Raw genomic sequence first — 19,597 nt, 5'->3', positions numbered from 1 at the left:
TGTACCCTGCTGTTCTACATTGTCTTTTGAATAAAATATGTCTTATTGGATTTTCTTTTCAAACTTTTGTTTGAGTCTGAGAATTTCTTTGTAATGTTGCCGTGGAAGATTATCTTTGCCAACCATTTCTTGGGTGCTGAGAATACTTAGGACTTGAAGCTTTCCTAGGACTTGCTCTAGCACTAATTCACATACACCCTCAGCTTCTCCTCCTTCTAATTGCCTCAGGTGGAGATACAGACCCAGTCACCTGCTCAGATTCAGTCAGGCCCTACCACTTATTAAAGGAGTGACTTTGTGTTCATTTCTCAACCTCTGTGAGCTATGGTTTACTCATCTGTGAAATTGGATGATAATAGACTTCACTTAGGGTTGTTATGAGCATTAAAGGAAATAGTGTAAGTGAAGCTATTAGCACATTATCATCACTGTCATGACCATTACTAATTCCCTACCTAGAAAAATAGATGTAGTTTGTGTCTATTCACAACTTAAAATATAATAATGGTGACAATAATAATACTGCAGAATAATATAGGTTGGGATATAGTGCAATAGTAAGTACTTGCCTGAGATACTCAAGGCCCAGGGTTCCATTACCATTACTACATAAATAGGAATAATAAATAAAGAAATCAACATTTAGCTTTTTCAGATTTTTTTAGTGGAAATTAAAGTAGTTAATGGCTATCATGCTAGAAATGTGGTCTGTGCTTCTGTCATGTGTGTGAAGCATATTTAATTCCCAGTTATTGTTCTGTAGATATTCTTGTGAACTGATCCTCATGAGTGATGCTTTTTTGTTGTTGTTTCAGAATTTCTTTTAATGGTAAATTAATTTTTATGATGGTAAAACAATCTTCTATCCCAGAGTTGACAGGCATGTGATGGATTTTTTGTAACACTGAAAATGGAACCAAAAGTGTTAACACAAAGTGTACCGGAGGATTACTAACTTGTAGGCATACAACTGAAGAAGTAACTCTCAACAGTAATGTTGCTATACACCAGCGTAATGGTACTACCAGTTGACCTGCCAACACAGACAGAGGAAATTCCACTAGGGAAGTTCCCTAGATACAGAACTACATGTGGTCAGTGGCTGCTGAGTGAGGGAGTACAAGTTTTTTGTAGGGACAAGCTTTCCCCCCTATAGGTTGTTGAATTCCAAGTGTTCAGACTTGAACACATGTTATACTTAGGAGCAATGCTAAATGAACTCAGTAGGCTGTATAAATATACATGTAAATATGTATGCATATGTAAATACATGTAACAAAAATAATTAAAGAAGAGATCAGATTGTGAATTTGGAAAGGGAAGCAATTCCAGTACAGGTCTGACCTGTCTCTTCTGTTATACTTTGTTTTTCCATATGAGCTTTGTTTTAGTCCTAATTAGGTTTTCTAAACCTTAACATATGCTAGCATGTTTTTAACTAGCGTTAGTGAAAAAGTAATATAGTCTATGAAAGCAAATCTTTCACCCAATTTTGTTATATAGTTGACATAGAAACTAGGGATGAAGCTATCCAAGGACTAGGTCTGTCAGTAGTCAAAAGCTTTGTGTCATGATACTTGGTTTATAGAAACTATCCTGCGCATCTCAATGATATGCTGGCAAACAGATACTTTCATCTTTCAGAACTCTTTAAATCATAAATTTATATAATTGCAAAATCTGATTTCATGTGATTTTCTTAAAAATATTCTGATTTGATGAATATCAAATCACAGACATTGCCTTCATGCAAATCAAGTAGCAGTTTGGTATAGACTCTAAAATTCAATCCTGGGCTCATAGAATGGGGAAGAAAGAGGGATGGAGGTAGGGCATTTGTTCCTTGGGTATTATGTTCTTAATTAGTTAGCTTTCTTGTTTCTATGACCAAAACACCTACGGGAAAAATTTGGAGAAAATTTATTTTGGTTCATGATTTTGGGGCGTTCGGTTTATGGTTGCTTGTCCCCATGTGCTTTGGTTTCAGGCACAAGTACGTGGAGGGAGAGGCAGACTATAAAATGGAAGCATGGGAAGGGGACAGGGCAAGACAGAGCCACTAGGGACCCAGCCCAAGTGACCTACTTCTTCCAGCTATTCTTCACTTTCCAAAGTTCCCACCACCTCTCAAAATAGCACCACCAGCTGGGAACCATGCCTTCAAGGCATGAGGCTGTGTTGGATGGTCTGAATTTAAACCTTTGCATACCTTGATGTTCGCAAGTCCTAAAAACATTTACAGATGTTATTATTTTACTTTGTCAGTTGTGCTTCCTCCTTAATTTTTTTTTCCAGAAAGGAAGCCTTCCCTTTTACTCACTTGTTACAGCTCCTGTTACTGCTTTGCCCACACACATATGCAGCCTCCTATACATTCCTCACTTCTTCTGCCTTTGAATAGGAAGCCTACAAGAGTGAATACCTCAAGAACGGGTAGAGGATAGTATAAGAAAAAGACTATGTAACAAGTAGGAATGTCTTATATTCCCTTCCTTGTGTTTTTCTTCTCTGATCGTTCACACAGACATACACACAAACACACACATGCACTCGTGCACTCCATATCAACAATTTGGCTGGCAATACTACTTAGTAGTTAGCCTTAATTTATAATTATTCTTGCTCTTAGAATCAAACCCTCCTTTAAAAAAAATCAAAGTCCAAGTAAACTTATGCACAACAGTGACAGCAGAAGGTGCAATGCTGCTCGCTTTCCTCGGGTGAATAAATGCCCTCTGTACTGATTTGTCTTCAGGATTTTGAATGCATTTACCCCTCTGTGACAGGGAAGAACAAGAAAACCCTATCAAAAGAGCTAAACAAAATTGCAGTAGAAGGAGACACAGTTGTTCATTTTATAGACATTTGTTCTAATTTCCTATCAGATGAAGAATTTGAGCCAGATGCCTTTTGGAGATTTTCTTACTTTGCATTCTTCATGCTGGGATGGCTATAAGCCAATGCTGTTTCTTTACAGTTACTTTGAACATGAAATTCACATAAAGTGCCCCTGCTCTACTTCTTAAATGTCACCATACTTCTGAGTTGGGATAGAAGCTGAAATGAAATTTTAATCAAAGAGGTTTAAGTTTGAGCACATCAACTAAAAGTATAAACACTGTCATTCTGTGAAATAGCTATATGAATTCTAAAATAAACCACAAATATAAAATGATATGTGGTAAGTCATTTGTTTAATGCTAATGTCATTCCTGGAAAAAAAAAAGGAGTTGATTTCACAAGATGATATTTCTATCTCTGTATTAATCCCAGGATCTTTTGATTCTCGGCTATATTAAATGCGTTTATGAAGAAGTTCTTGTTTAGATTTACCTCAAGTTCTTCCAGTGGAGGGCAAGGTCCTGTGTAGATATTTTTGCACTTAGGAAGGGAGACAGTAAATTTACATGTGTTCAGAAGGGACATGAGCTGCCTGATATAGCCAAATTTTGTTGTTGTTGTTATTGCCTGATGTTGGTGGCCCTACTTTGATGTGTTGAAGTGTGTATGGCTTTGAGAAACAAGCATATCTCAATTAGAGTTTAAGCATGCTGGAGAATTTTGAGTGGAGCTACTACAGAAGAAATAACAAAGGCTCACCATATGCTGCTTTTATTAAGACATTTCTTGTTATTAAACCACTGAATAGCCTGCGTCTTTTCCATGCTAAGAAAGGGGTGACTGAACAGCTATCATGTGTTAGGTACTATGCCTGCCCCTGTTGAAAGTGACAAATGTAATGCTTGTTATTAAAAACTTGGGACAAGAAAACTAAAGCTCAAGAAATGTAATATCATGCAGTTTTTGCAAGGGCTGACTGAGAACAGAGGAGGAGTAGCTCCACCCTTGTGGAAGAGCTCAGAATAGCCATAGACATAAACTGAAGTGTCTAGCAGTAAGAGGCCCAGATATTCCTTCCAAGAACAGACCATGTTTTGAAGAAGAAAGGCTTTTTATTGCTGGGGAGGGGGTATCTAGTGGTGTCTGTGAACAAAGACATGGTTGGCATATCTGTGCCATTTGTCACAACTGTTAAAGGGCACAGAGTAAGGAGGAGACACTGGGAAGGTGATGGGTGACAGATCACATGAGAATAGTCTGGTGGGCATTATGACCACTCAAGAAAGAGTATTATGGCTGGATTTATGTTTAGAAAATATGAATTTTTAGTGGAGATTTCGAAGAAAGAAATGTGGAAACAAGAACAATACCTAACAGCAGTGACAAGAATCCCGAAAGGAAAACCCTCAGGGCCTGGGCCAGGTGGAATTGCTCAAGTTTTCTAAGACTCTAGCTTTAGAAATGCAAAAACTCATGTTAGATTTATGCATGATAACTAATTAAATATAGGAAAACAGGTTTATATGGATGTTTTTTTGAGTGTAAGAATGGCATTAGGATTAGCTAGAGCCAGAAACTTGGGTCTTGTCTGCCGGGTATTTCTTCTTTGTCTCTTGCTAGAGAGAGAGAGAGAGAGAGAGAGAGAGAGAGAGAGAGAGAGAGAATTTCTCAAGCTTTCTGCTTTTGTGAAATCAAAGCTAGGGTCACCAATACCTTTATATTCTCCTTTGTAGAAAGAAATGGTTTTCTTTTCATGCTCTTTGAAAAAGACTCAAGGTTCTGCCTTGGCTGTGGCTGCTCTCTCAGCCACATAGCTGGAGAACAGATTCTTTGGGCCAACACAACTGGGCTGTCCCTGTGGAATAAAATTTGGCACAATCTGATTGGTAGAGTCAGGCCAGCCCCACTAGTGCTAGGCAAAAAGGAAAAGAACACAGCAATGCCCTGTGGTGTGATCTGTAAACTTAACTAGTCTTAGTGTGGCCTACTGGCAGGTATATAAAACTGTTTGATTAAGAGTGCTTGAGAAGTGCAGCAGTTACAATGCAGAGAATTCATGCCATAGGGAAAGGGAGTGTTTTAGATTTCAAGAGCAACTAGAAGCCTTCAGTCATGGTTTGTGCACAGCACACCTGCATTTGTGTGCTCTCTGCCTTGTCAGGTGTTTCAGAATAAACTATCCAGAGAGCCTTCCTCCTCTCCCAGTTCCCTCTTTGACACTCTGATGCCAATGGTTTTCAGTTCTCTCAATTCACTTTCTCACTCACACTGCCCCCACTGCTGCTGCCGCTGCTGCCACTGGATCTTCCCTTTCAGCATGCAAATGTTGCTTTCTTGCCCTTCCTGGAAATCATCACCCACTTTCTTGCCATGCAGCAAAAGCTTTCAAGAAAGTCTTTATTGTCACTGAGATATTTCTAGACTGCCATTCTTTTCCCATTCCCACAGTGTAGGATCTTGAACATACTAAACAGATTCTCCCGGTCACATCTCAGACAGACCTCTTCATCCTGTCTTGAGCCCTGTCCTCTTTAGAAGCTTTTCCAACCTCCTCAGAAGATGTCTGATTCAGGCCCCAGTCACCTTTGGGCTGCTGTACCTGCCGTCACTTCTCCATCTGATTTTTTCATTACATAGCAGCTTCTTGGGCATTCCCTGGACACAGGCTTTGTAGACTTTCCTTTTCCTCTGCCTGACCCTAAACGGGTCAATGTCAGTGAACTTGGTTTGTGGACCATTTGTTTTATTGTTCATCTCCCTCTTGGTGGTCTCAGCCAGTCTCAGACTTGAAATGGATGTTTCCCAAATGTGTGCTCTAGGCTGCCAACCCCACTCACAGGGCCAGACTAAGAGTCATAGTCATATACAAGGTTAAAGATTTCATATTCGTCACTTCCCTGAGAGCTTGATTAGTGCAAAAAATGAGTGGAAAGACTTGAAATGACAGCATATCTGTGGGTAAGGCTCCTTTTATATGTAAATTTGTTTTGATAGCTTAGGATTTATTTTTTTTAGGGATCTTCTGTTTGACTAAGGTAGTGGTTTTGTCTCCTTAGAGAAGCTAGCAATTTTGCAGAATCCTTGGTTGTCTCAGCTGAGGGTATAAAAGCTAAGGGATACACAGAACAGTCCCTGAAAAGGAGTTATTTGGTCCCAAGGACAACAATGCCAAAGTTAAGAAACTCTTAAGGATTTATGAATTTAAATTATATGTCTGTGGAAATACACTGGTGAAAGTAGCAAAATTCTTTGAACAGCACTTTAAGCACATATTTATAAGTACTTGCCAAAAGATAGTAACTCTCCCTAAAAATGCACATTGTGAATTGTCCTCTTTCAAGCCTGGGATTCCTTTAAACATGCCCGCTGGATTGCGAGTACCTGCAGTTAAATAGTGTTGCTCTTGGCAAGGCTTGGTGAGCGAAATGAGGTATGGTCTCTCTGATCTCAGTAGTATGCTCAGCCAGCCATGACCTTCTCAGTGTCTCTTCTTTCTACACCCTGTCTACACCAAGCCACAGCCCAGGCAATTCTCAGTGGGGTGGCCCAAGATTACAACAGGGGAAACTCAGGGCCCCAGCCAGTTCATGTGGGGTTCAGGATGAATTGCAATAACTTCTTGTTTGCAAACTTTGTGCTTTATGCTTTATGTAGCTTCAGAAAACTTTTAAATGAAGTATTGGGCAACAAACTAGATTTTTTTATGAGAGAAACTACAGTTTCTTCAAATACTATTAATATGCTGACAGATAAAATTTTACATATGTATGTATTCATATGCAAATAAAACCCTAAAATCTGGTGTATATATTCACATTCACATAGCAAATATTATATCATTCTCACAATTGTGATTCTTCTTAAGGGCTAAATTGACTGGTTTTAGGACTGTGAAAAACAGACCTTTGAAATGCATTGGTTTTGATTAGCATGCTAAGGATAAGAATTTTCAGTTTTACTTTTAGGGAGTCAGGACTGTCTTGCATCATATTGTGTGTTTTAAAAGCAATCTCTGTGGAAGTAGAATGTTGTAAATATTTAGCAGCTGATATTTTATTTTAAAAACTATTCTTTAAAAAATCTTGGAAATAAAAACATCACACATCCAAATTAATCAGACTCAATGTGTATGCAACTTACTGAACTTAGGCAGTTAGAACTGGCATTCAGAACTGAAGCTGTGAAACTTCATGTTCCTCTTACACTTTCAGTATCCAATAGATTTTATGTGGATGTCTACCATCAAAAACAAAACAAAATCTATGACAAAATTAGAGCTAGGAGAACAATTAGCCTTTTATCAGAACACATCATAACGCGTACTCAGCTTGTTTCCATTAGTTGAATTTGGTTTTTCCTAATCCCCTTACATTTAGCCTTTCTTGTCCTCTTTTTCTCATGTTATAGTGTATCCACATGCACTTTTGTCTACATATATACATGAAAAATATCAAATTCATTAATTTCAGTGAGTATATGTTCATGTATGAAAAGCAATCAATTGACTATAGTTTAATGCTGGTTATTTAGGAGATGTGTTTTTATTAATTTTGTCACTTCTTTTCCTTCAGTTTTGTTTTAAAACGAATGTGACTACAAGGATATTATATTGATATGCCCAATGATATCACAGAAGAAAGTTTAAATTACTGAGGAACATTTCCTTCTGTCCTCTGTGGACATAGTGAGACAGGCTAGGGATTGACTAAGATACTTCGCCTGCCCCCTGGCAGGTCCTCAGCCTCACAGAGCTCCTTTACCTTCACCTGTACATTTGGGATAGTTGTTAAAATGTCCCATACCCCATTTTGTTAATTTATACGATTATATCCTAAAGACTTAGTATTCGTGTGATAAAGAATAATAATGAAAAGAAATATTTTAAATCATTTTGATGTTGTCCTAAGATTTAACTAGTGAAACTATGATTACAAAAGTAGTTTTAAAAATTAAATATGGGGTTCAGAAAAATACCAGTTCACTGGAAGAAGAATTACTTTTCCAGCAGGGAGCCGGACAGCTAGGTATCTATATGCAGATGATAAAAGTTGAGCCATTTCATTACACCAGATTTGAGATTAGTAATAGTTCAAATCCAGATTTAAAGACAAACAGTTAAAATACAAAAGAGGAAAATATAAACGTCTCCACAACTTTATATTGGACAAAGGCTTGAATAGGATTACTGTGTCACATATAACTAAGCAAATGTAGGCAATTTAGACGTCATCAAACAACAAAAACCAACAACAACAAAATGCATGCTTCAAGGGGCATGTACCTTCAAGGAGTGAAGATAGTGCACACAGTGAGGGAAGATTTTCATATTGAGGACTTTGATCCAACCCTTGCTATTCTGTAACTAAAAGATTACTAACCCAGCTAAAACCTTCTCTAAAGAGGATATACAGTTATCTAGTAAGCATGGAAATGTAGATTGTTGATTTCAATAGTTTTTAGAGATAGACGAATCAAAGCCAATCCAGCACCTGCTGAGGCGGCTGCAGTAAATATCGAGTGGTGGGGAGAATGCAGAGGGACCAGAGCCCTGTTTCACTGAAGCGGAAGTGAAGTAGTTCATCCTCATTGAAAATGGTCTGCAGCGTCTTGTAGGCTAATCATAGAGCAACTGTGTGACCCACCAATTCCAGCCCTCGGTATTTCCCCAAAAGAAACTAAAACGTATATCCATACAAAAACTTGTAAGTAACTGTTCAAAGCAGCTTTATTCACAATGGCTAAATAATGGAAACAACTCAATATCTACCTGCAGATGGCAGAACAAATAAAATATATTGTTTTCCTAGAGAAGAACATAAGCCATAAAGTTATAATGTTCCGATTCAAGCTACAACATGTATCAACTTTACTATGTTATTCAAAATGAAAGAAACAATCAAAAAAGAGTTATATGAAGTGTCCAGAATAAGCGAATCTAAAGATAAATCCTTCTTTGGGTCCTTGGACCCACTTCTCCTTTCTGCATTGCCTGGCAGTAGACCACGCCTATTTATTTTCAGGTGTTGTGTTCAGTTCAGTGCTAATCTGGGTGAGTGCTCAGGTTATTCTGGGTAGCAGATAAGTCAAATGAAGTCAGATGTTCCTCTGGACTTCGAAAAAAAAGTATAATATCCTTTTCTTTACAGAAGCTTTTCAGTTTCATGAGGTCCCATTTATTAATTGTTGATCTTAGAGCCTGTGCTGTTGGTGTTCTGTTCAGGAAGTTGTCTCCTGTGCCAATGAGCTCAAGGCTCTTCCCCACTTTTTCTTCTAACCGATTTAGTGTGTCTGGTTTTATGTTGAGGTCTTTGATCCACTTGAACTATAGTTTTGTGAAGGGTGATAAATATGGATCTATTTGCATTTTTCTACATATAAACATTCAGTTAAACCAGCACCATTTGTTGAAGGTGTTGTCTTTTTTCCATTTAATAGTTTTGGCTTCTTTGTAAAAAATCAAGTATCTGTAGGTGTGTGGGTTTATTTCTGGGTCTCCTATTCGATTCCATTGATCCATCATTCTGTTTCTATGCCAGCACCATGCAGTTTTTATTACTATTGTTCTGTAGTATAGCTTGAGATCAGGGATGGAGATACTTCCAGACGATCTGTTGTTGTACAGGATTGTTTTAGCACTGTCATTAGAACAAAACAAGAGTCTACAGACTGGGAAAGGATCTTCACCAACCCTATATCTGACAGAGGGCTAATATCCAGAATACATAAAGAACTCAAGAAGTTAAACAGTAACAAATCAAGTAATCCAATTGAAAAATGGGGTACAGAGCTAAACAGAGAATTCTTAATAGAGGAATATCAAATGGCAGAGAAACACTTAAAGAAATTCTCAAAGGCCTTAGTCATCAGTGAAATGCAAATCAAAATGACCCTGAGACTTCACCTTACACCCATCAGAATGGCTAAGATCAACAATTCAAGTGACAACACATACTGGAGAGGATGTGGAGAAAAGGGAACCCTCCTCCATTGCTGGTGGGGATGTCAACTTGTACAACCACTTTGGAAATCAATCTGTTGCTTTCTCAGACAATTAGAAATAATGCTACCTCAAGATCCAGCTATATCACTCCTAGGCATATATCAAAAATATGCTCAAGTATGTAAGGAAAGGGCATTTGTTCAACCATGTTCGTAGCAGCTTTATTCATAATAGCCAGAATCTGGAAACCACCCAGATGTCCCTCAACTGAGGAATGGATACAGAAATTGTGAAACATTTACACAATGGAATATTACTCCGCAATGAAAAAAAAAAAAGGAAATAATGAAATTTGCATGCAAATGGTGGGAACTAGAGAGGATCATCCTGAGTGAGGTATCCCAGAAGCAGAAAGACACACATGGTATGTACTCACTTTTAAGTGGATATTAGACATATAATATAGGATAAATATAGTAAAATCTGTATACCTAAAGAAGCTATGCAAGAAGGAGGACCCTGGATAAGATGATCAATTCTCACTCAGAAAGGCAAACAGGACAGATACTGGAAGAGGGAGAAAACAGGGAACAGGACAGGAGCCTACCACAGAGAGCCCCTGAAAGACTCTACCCAGCATGGTATTAAAGCAAATCCTGAGGCTCATAGCCAAACTTTGGTCAGACTACAGGGAATCTTATGAAAGAAGGGAGAGATAGGAAGACTAGAAGGGACAGGAGCTGTTCAAGAAGAGCAACATAACCAACAAATCTGGGCCCACGTGTCTTTTCTGAGACTGATTCTCCAACCAAGTTACTGTGCATGGAGATAACCTAGAACCCCTGCATAAATGTAGCCCATGGCAGCTCAGTTTCCAAGTGGGTGTGCTAGTAAGGGGAACAGGGACTGTCTCTGACATGAACTCAGTGGCTGGCTCTTCGATCACCTCCCCCTGAGGGGCGAGCAGCCTTACCAGGACACAGAAGAAGACCAATGCAGCCAGTCCTGATAAGACCTTATAGTATAGGGTCAGATGGAAGGGGAGGAGGACCTCCCCTATCAGTGGACTGGGAGAGGGGCATGGAAGGAAATGAGGGAGAGAGGGTAGGATGGGAGAAAATGAGAGAGGAGACTACAGCTGGGATACAAAGTGAATAAACTAATTAATAAAAAAATTAAAAAGACAAATAAAAAAGAAAAGCAGTGTAATGGTAATAGAAAAGTCTCACAAATTCATATTGGGAACCTACCGTAATAATTTGGTATCAATTGTTATAGTCATGTGCTTTGAGATGATAGCTTAGTCCTGACAGGGAGGACAGACATAAACCTGTATCTGATTTAATTACAAACTTAAATATATAGCAAGCTAGTAGAATATTAAAGATTTTAAAACCACATCTACTAAATGTTTTTAATTTGACAAGGCTCTTTTTTGGTGGACCATTGTGTTTTGTTAATTGCTGTGGAAAGTAGAAAGTTTGATTTCTTTAGTTGTTTTCAGAAAAGATCTTTCGTTATGTTCAAGCTGACTTCAAACTTAAATCCTCCTTTCTCCACCTCTTGACTATGTACCACTTCACCCATCTTCATTTTCTTAATGCCTCCATGCAGTGCTGGGTCTATTTAAGCATTTGGTTTTCTATGACATTCTCATTGTACTTTTAATAATACAACATTGTTGTGAATGTTTAGAGTTCCTGTTTGAACTTGTAGTCAATGTCTTTGCCAAAGTTTAGAAAATCTATTTACATATATCCCTTATGTTCCCCAAAGAAACTGGCTTAGGACATATCCAACTTGAGACTCGATATCTTAAAGAATATGTAAAGAAGAAATAATAAAGTAAAGGTAGATAGGTATTATCATAAGAAACAAAAAAAAAAAAACAAACACATTTTTTATTTTGTCGGATAATGGTACATTTCTTCCAAACATTTAAAAATATTTGTACAAAATTCAGAAACCCAATTTTGTAAATACCATTTACGTGAAATTGGAAAATATCCTTGCAGTAAGTATGGTACAGAAGAACTCTTGACTTGGAACTGTCTCCTTTATATTTAGATGGATGTGCAGGTTTCTGGATAAGAGTCAGCACCACTTATTTTGTTAAGAGAAAGGCAGCCCAAAGATATTACTGTTGGCTTTCCTGTAACTAGGTTTACCCTGTGAACGGTTACTTTCCTCCCTCTTCCCATGGGCCCCAAAATAACCTTATTAATAGAAATATATGGTGTTTGTGTTTAAAAAAAATCAGGGTGGTCTTAGATGTCTGTCTTCCATTCTGGTATTTCCCTTTATACAACCCTTTAGAATTTTCTGTTTAAAAACTGGCATTCCAATAGCTTTTCTTTGGCCTAAAGCCTAGGTTACACATTGAAACAGCAAATTAGGAATGTTAAGACATCCTCCAAAGAAGAAATGTTTGTTATGAAAGTAGAACTGATATGACACTTAGAATTAGAGCTTCTTAACTTGTCTAAATGACAGCTAATGATCGTTCTTCTTTTTATATTGTTATTTTAGGGGGGAGATGGGATGAAAGAAATGCCCAGAGGCTGATACTGTTAAATGTCAAATGTACTCTACTGATAATACATCTTTTGTCTCTCTTTTTAGGAGCTAATTTTGTTACTCGAAAAATTAGCCGGTCAGTAGCTAAGATTTACCTTGGACAACTGGAATGTTTCAGTTTGGGAAATCTGGATGCCAAACGAGACTGGGGCCATGCCAAGGACTATGTAGAGGTAGGAACTGACTCATTACATTAAAACTGCCTGTATCGGTTGATATTTTCAATGCCTGGCCTGCAGCAAGAAGCTTGACCTAGAAGTGGTCATATATAAGCTTCTGCTCACACATACATGGTTAACCATGCTAATCTCTGTTTAAAGCTGCATGGTTCAGAAGTTTAGATTGAGCATGCTGAATATTACTTAACACGAAAATCTTTCCTAAATTTTATTTTCTTTTATCTATGCAAAAGTTCTAGCCAATGCTTTGAATGATGGATGTGGACATTGATGTTTATAGTATTGGGGGTTATTCTTCTAAACCTTTTATCCTACCAGACTTGTTTCATATTTTTCCTCCTTTTCACCACAGCATTCACAAAACTACTAGTTCTCAAACCTTCAAGAAAAAATATCACATCTTGGTTTATTTAATCTAAGGCCTTTAGACATGACATCTCTCAAGTTCTTCTTTGAGTACCGGTGTTATAAGGCTTTATGTTCTATGCTAAGGAGTTTGGTGGTAAGCTATATACTTCTTGCACAGCATTTAACTTTACCCATAATGGTACTGTTGCAAGATAATATGGTTAAAGAAAAGGCTAACGCTGCCATAGTTAAAGCTTTCCACTCTTGGGATTCCTATAAAGTTAAGCTTAGCTTTGCTCACTGAATTACATGCAGGTAGTGTAGTTTTCTTTCTTCTTTTTTTAAGCCAGTTTTCCTTTTCTCTGCTTACCATGCTTTTAAATGTGATGTTGGTTCTGTGGCCAGTTAGGTTAACAAATAGTCATGAACTAGGTTGGTAGCGATGTCATTGGTTCTCTGTCACTGGGCAGTTTCTCACATCTTCCTATGCTCATATTAGACTTTCTGTCTTAAAGGGGTTTTGTCTGGAAATTGAACCTGTCATACATGTGTAGTGGTTTAATCCAAAAGAAAGACCATTCATAAGAGAGAGTAGATAGCAGTTCGCTTGACAGCAGAAAGTTAGCTTCACCTGTGTTTTCATTATTGTTTGTAACAACTAAGATCGTGCATTAACTTGAACATGAAGTATTGGTCTATTGTAGGCATATCAATTCTGATTTAAAATTTGGAATAATGTAGCTTAAGGTAGTCTCCTAAGCTGTAATTATAAAGAAATATTTATAGCAGACATCCATGGATATAAGGTTATTATATCAAAACTATTCATACTTTTAGAAAATGTAAGAAGGCAGGGAGTGAGATGCGGGCATGAAAAGCTGAAATCTTTAAAGGAGACAAGTTTTGTAACAATAAGCATGTTATTTTCCCAGTAGTATTAATTGGTGATTAGCCTTCTGTTATACACCTGCATATACTTGCAAAAGTTGAGAATACTATCTCTAAACTCATTTGCTTCAGAAACCAAATAGACTGAATTACATTCAGTTTTTATTTTTATTTTATTTTATTTTTTTGCTATTTGAGCCACAAAGCAGATTGTGTTGGAACCCAGAAATTCATTAAGTCTTGATAGTGAAGGAGATCCTCCACCACACTTTGAAAGTGCCTTCTCTGGTTCATGCTTTCTCTTTATTAATTTTTTTTGTCACCATGCTTTTGAAATGAATACATGTAAATCTTTGCAGTAGGATAGAAATGGCATTTTTTAATTAGACAAAAAATCCAATATAAAGCAATGTGACTATTAAATATGTACATAAATGATAAGAGAAGCTTGTTAAAACCAGTGGCCCTGTGTACTTCTCATACTGGAAAGGCTCAAGTAAGAGGCACAGCCAGATCTGCACACAAGGCCTGTTTGTATCATATGAAAATTTAAAAACTCATAAACATTTGCCTTAAATATTTTCAGAAGGTTGCCTCAGTTGAAGTCACTGTTAAAAGTGAATGACACTATGATCCAAAGCCAAAATATGGAGGATCTCTTGGGATAATTGTGATTGGATCTTTAAAAAAAATTATGAAAGTGTCACAGAGCACCCGGCCCATTCACTCACATACATTAAGACCTTCTGCCTAACAGTTCAGATGTCTTTGTTCCATAAGACATGCCATTTTGTGTATGGAGGAGTCTCCTGGGGTTCCAGCAGTAACATATATTGCTGATGTAAGAAACTTTTTTAATAATTCTCATTTATATGTTCTGAAAGAAGTCTAAATTACTTGGTTCCTGAAAAAGGATGTCATTGTTTAAAAATTCATATGTTGCTACTTTAAAGTAGGGTCAATCATTTTGGGTCTAAGTTTATTAAAATGTGATTTTTAGAGACATGCAATTACTTTTTTTGCCACAATTAAAGTCAACCATCACAAAAATACAGAAAAGCAACACTTGTTTCAGAAATATATATTTTATGGCAGGGGGATCAGCCTATTGGCAGGTACAAACAAGACAGGTCATACTTGTGTCTCATTTACACATATTAATTACACAAAGTGCCTCTCATTTATACATAAACTATTGATTAACTTAGAGGTTTTGCATTTAGGCATGGAGAACGATAGTTCTTGCTGTGACATGGTAGATTTGAACAGTGATGTGAATTGCTGCTCTGTTAAAACCAGTTATGCCTCAGTTTACCCATCTGTGGAAAGGATGTAACAGCTATAATTAATGCTAGCTACAGTATTGGGCATATGATAGGTCTTCCCTCTGTCTAATAAACATTTTACAACTATTTATATAGTCATTTCTTTTTGCTGGATCTGACTCATTAACATCTACTTACAGTTCTGTTCCTTAATCAAAATGCTTCAAGAATAATTTAAGTGAACAGTATGTTTTAACCTAAAGAAGAAATGTTAAAATTACATTAAATCATGTTATATTCAGGATATAGAAAACATTGTTATAAGTTTTCATTGTCATTTTATTAACATTTTAATGTATGCAGAATGATGACCACTCTTACTCCCTAAGTAATAACAAATACTGCCACATTTTAAAATTACTATTTACTAATTACTGTAGTACTAATTACCAGCAGTTTTAAATCTTAATTTATCCAAAAAGAAACTCTCAACATTTCATACTTCTAATAAAAATAGCCAGATCGAATCTCCAAATTTTCACGTTTTTATTTTCTTTACCATTTCTCTGGTTGGTATGACCTGCATGGCTTAAGGGACCTGATTGAGATGAGATTCATGAAGAAAAGACATTCACACAGATACATGCACAGGAAATGTTGGATTGGATGGGCTATTCACTCTGATGGAAACACACTAGCAGTCCAGAAAATCAGCAAGTTTGTTTTATACATCTAAATTGAAAAGGCAGGTTCATGGTATTAACAAGGATTTGGGTCATTGTATACAGCTGAATAGGGAGGTGGGTTTAGCTAATCTTTGTAGGAGGTCTCTGTAGGGGGAACAAACTAGGCCATAAATATCTAGAAAGCAGAAGCTGGGACTAGTTGCAGTTGGTTTTTTTCTCAGTATTTTCTACACACACACACACACACACACACACACACACACACACACACTGTCAACATCTGCACTTCTGTTGGAGAAGGTGCTTCAGTTCCCATGAGTCTGAATCACTGGGCTTCTTAACATGGAAGTGCTCCCATCAACAACACATATTTCCTCAGGACTTCAGCTGTTCCCCACACAGGACCCTTTGTATGTTTTCATGCTGATTTTTCTTCTTGAACACTGAAGGAACCCATAGTGAGTGTAACAGTGTACTGTGTCATGGATTCAAGCCAACTGCTATTGTCAATGCTGTAGCAAAGATGGTGGAATATAGTCGGAGAAGGAGCCTTTGAGTTAATTTCCTTCGACATGGACTCATTTGAAAAATGTCATGGTCACAAATCTAATTGCTACTAATGACAATCATCTATACTTTATTTAAAGCCCCATAATACTGAAAAGAAAGCTATATTATACAAAGTTAAATCATTCTTTTAATATTATGATGACTGCCTCAAACATATGACATTTGACTGTACTGTGTGGCCAGCTTAGATTGAGGTAGGGACCCAAGCATTCTTGACCTAGGAACACTTTAAACAAAAACAAGCATACATAATAATACTCTAGAAAGTGATGCTATGTTCATAAATACAAATTTTGATAACAGTTTGATTAACAAGCTCTGACTGTAGTACATGTTGATAAAATTTTCTGAAACATAATTCTTGCCAGAAAATCTTGGATGAGTTTGCTCGCAGGGTCTGTCTAGGAATACTCTCTTAGCACAGGAGAGTTCATCTTCCTTAAGAGGTACCACCTTTCCAGAATCTGAAAAAGACATTTATTAATCTGACATCCAAGTTCACTGAACAACGTTTAGGTCTTGTTTAGAAGAAGTACAGGCTAAATAACAGTAACAGTAATGGTAGAAATAAAAACTATGCTAAATAGAGCTACATATGAGGTGCTTGAAATATGACTGAGGATTTTCTGTAGATCATCTTATATAATGGGCACAACACTCCTGAAAGACCGCCATCACATCCTCATTTCACAGATAACAGATCTGAGGGGACTAGGTCCTTCACAGTGTTTTGCCCAAAATATCAGAAAGGCAGATAAACAAGAATTCCAGCCCGTGCTTGGTGCCTGTTCTGCTCTTCTCACTCATTTATATTGGTGAAGAAAATAGGCACATTAGCAGAAGGCTCTGCATAGGGTTCTGTTTCCATGGAGGTGAAACACTAAACTTCTCTCCTATTTTTTTCTGCTGTTCATGAGTTTGTGTGCGATAGAATTTAACAGGGATAACTCTCAAGTCTTGATAGAGCTGTTCTCCTAGCTATGTCAGGCAAAAATGCAGAAGCTAAGTTTGGGAGGAACGAGCAGTAAGGTTTACACTCTCACTCCCACATTGTCCTCCAATTGACTCTTCATGAGAGCTTTCATTGCTTAGCTTTTACAGTGAAAGCCGGGGAGCCCTGCAGTAGAGGAGACTCAGACCACTGGAGAAAACTGACTTCCCACCTCACTAGCATTTCTTCTCTGTCAGGCTGTTGTAGTATCTCATAGCCAATATTACATAAATTTGAATGTCAGAGATGCCTGATAAATGTCCTGTAGTCTTATTTAAGGGAAATTTACTGCTTGTGTCATAAGCTGATATGTACATCTGTAAACACGTGTAAATGTTTATGTTACAACACAGAAATGACAAAAGAAGGCCATCAAAGCAGGAAAAGGCAAATCAATTATGCAGAGTTCTCTATATTCAAGTCAGGATTTTTGCTTCACATGGGTGTGAATAATACATTTAAAGAAACAAGAGTTGGGAAGGTTTTTTTTTTTTTCAATGCAGTTTATTCAGGAACCTTGAACAATCCTCGGACCCTGGGGAAAGCCAGCCCACAGCTTAAATAGCCTCTGGGTAGCCAACCCAGGCATGCCACGTGGGCAATGCAGATAGGTCCACATACATGGAAGCAAGCCAGATCCTCGGCCTTAGCCAAATGTGGAGTTGTTCCTGACAGAGAGGACTCACCATCGGGAAGGTGGAAGGTGGAAACCAGCTCCATCTTTAAGGCATAGCATTCCGCAGCTCTCTACAGTTCCCCCTTTTTGTTTTAGACGCATCAGGCAAGAGTAGAGGTCTGATCTCTGATATTAGAAATAAATTGGGACTTTGTACTGATGTTCATTTAGGTGTCATCCACCCAAAGAGCATCAGACCCGTCCGATACCTTTTTCTCAGAGGTGGGACCTGGGGCATCAACCCGCATGCAATCAGACATGCTCTTCTCTGGGTCCAAAGCGGCTGACCCTGTGTGCAGTGCTTAGCCTCGCATCCTGAGCGTATCATTTTAGCTTTTTATGGTATCCAACCATGCTTGGGGAGAATGTCCTGCTTCAATGGCTGTAAAGGCCTGAATGATCATGGCTGCATCACACTGTTGTGAGACTCTAATCTTGCATATATACCACAGGCAAACCAAGGAGACCAACACCAGAAGGCCTGCTAATGCTCCCATGCCCGCCCATTCCTTCAGATGATTCATGGCTGCAGCAATCCATGTTGATAATCCTGTGGCTAGTCCTGCGTCCACTCTGGTAGAATTTACTGTGACAATGGCCACTCTCAGCTGCTCCATCGTAGTATCGAATTCTCCAGTCCAATTACCTAAAATATAGCTCGAAAATTGTTTAGACAGATTTGCAGCACAGGAAAAATTCTCATGTTGTATGCTAGTGACACAAAGTCCAGCATACTTTCATTGACAGTCAGGTTGAGCGATTTGCCATAGGGTATCAATTTGCTCCTGCAAGAGGTCAATCCTCTGATTGAACACCATCAAGCTTCCTTTTAGTTGAGCATTAATTCCTTTATGTACAACTAAGGCATGAGCTACATTGGCTAAATGATTATTCAGGGTCTGAGCAGTCTGCCCAGTATGACTCATGGCTAATGCCCTGGTGGTAGCTCCAACAGCCACCAATGAGATGGTAGTAACAATGGTGGCTGTAGTTCCAAGATGCCTTTTCTGTCTGAAGAGAGTCATAGCGTGAGGGGCATCAATGGGCACAGGCACCCAGTGAGGCATGTGAGTAACCAGGGCATACTTAAATTTACTAGCATTCCAGCATTGGGCAAAAAAGCAAGTATCATTACCACAATTACTTGGCTCTATCTGGCTAATAATGAATAAAAATGGGGGATATAGACAAACAGGTGTGGGCTTATAGGAAATATTATGAGAAGCCTTAACCCCTCGTTGGAACATCCTCCGTCAGTTCTAGAACTAGCAGTGGTGGTGTCCGAGGTCTGAGTAGGTTCAGGAGACCATTGCCCCCAGGGGCGAGACGTGCTCCATGCCAATTGACTAACTCCATGTTTTCCTCCAATTTTGAAAGTCATTTAAGGTTCTTAAATTATTTTTTCCCTTTTTTTTTAAATTTTTCATCAATTACACTTTATTCATTCTGCATCTCCCCATAAGCCCCTCCCTCCTCTCCTCCCAATCCCACCCTCCCTCCTCCCTCTGCTTGCATGCCACTCCCCAAGTCCACTAATAGGGGAGGTTCTCCTCTCCTTTCTGATCTTAGTCTGTCAGTTCACATCAAAAGTGGCTGCATTGTCCTCTACTGTGGCCTGGTAAGGCTGCTCCCCCCA

At 38.2% G+C, this 19,597-nt stretch overlaps 1 protein-coding gene across 1 annotated transcript in view; it reads left to right on the top strand.

Annotated features, from left to right (window-relative positions):
* The window catches only part of Gmds (GDP-mannose 4,6-dehydratase), a 505,965-nt gene that overhangs the window by 219,199 nt on the left and 267,169 nt on the right, over positions 1-19,597 (top strand). The window contains exon 7 of the mRNA XM_060372300.1: positions 12,404-12,531. Within this exon, the coding sequence (XP_060228283.1) occupies positions 12,404-12,531 (128 nt within the window). The remainder of the gene's footprint in view (positions 1-12,403; positions 12,532-19,597) is intronic.

This window comes from Meriones unguiculatus, chromosome 19 (assembly GCF_030254825.1).
Source record: "Meriones unguiculatus strain TT.TT164.6M chromosome 19, Bangor_MerUng_6.1, whole genome shotgun sequence".
NCBI lineage: Eukaryota > Metazoa > Chordata > Mammalia > Rodentia > Muridae > Meriones > Meriones unguiculatus.
The sequence above is the reverse complement of the archived record's forward strand: the minus strand, read 5'-3'. Positions and strand labels throughout refer to the sequence as shown.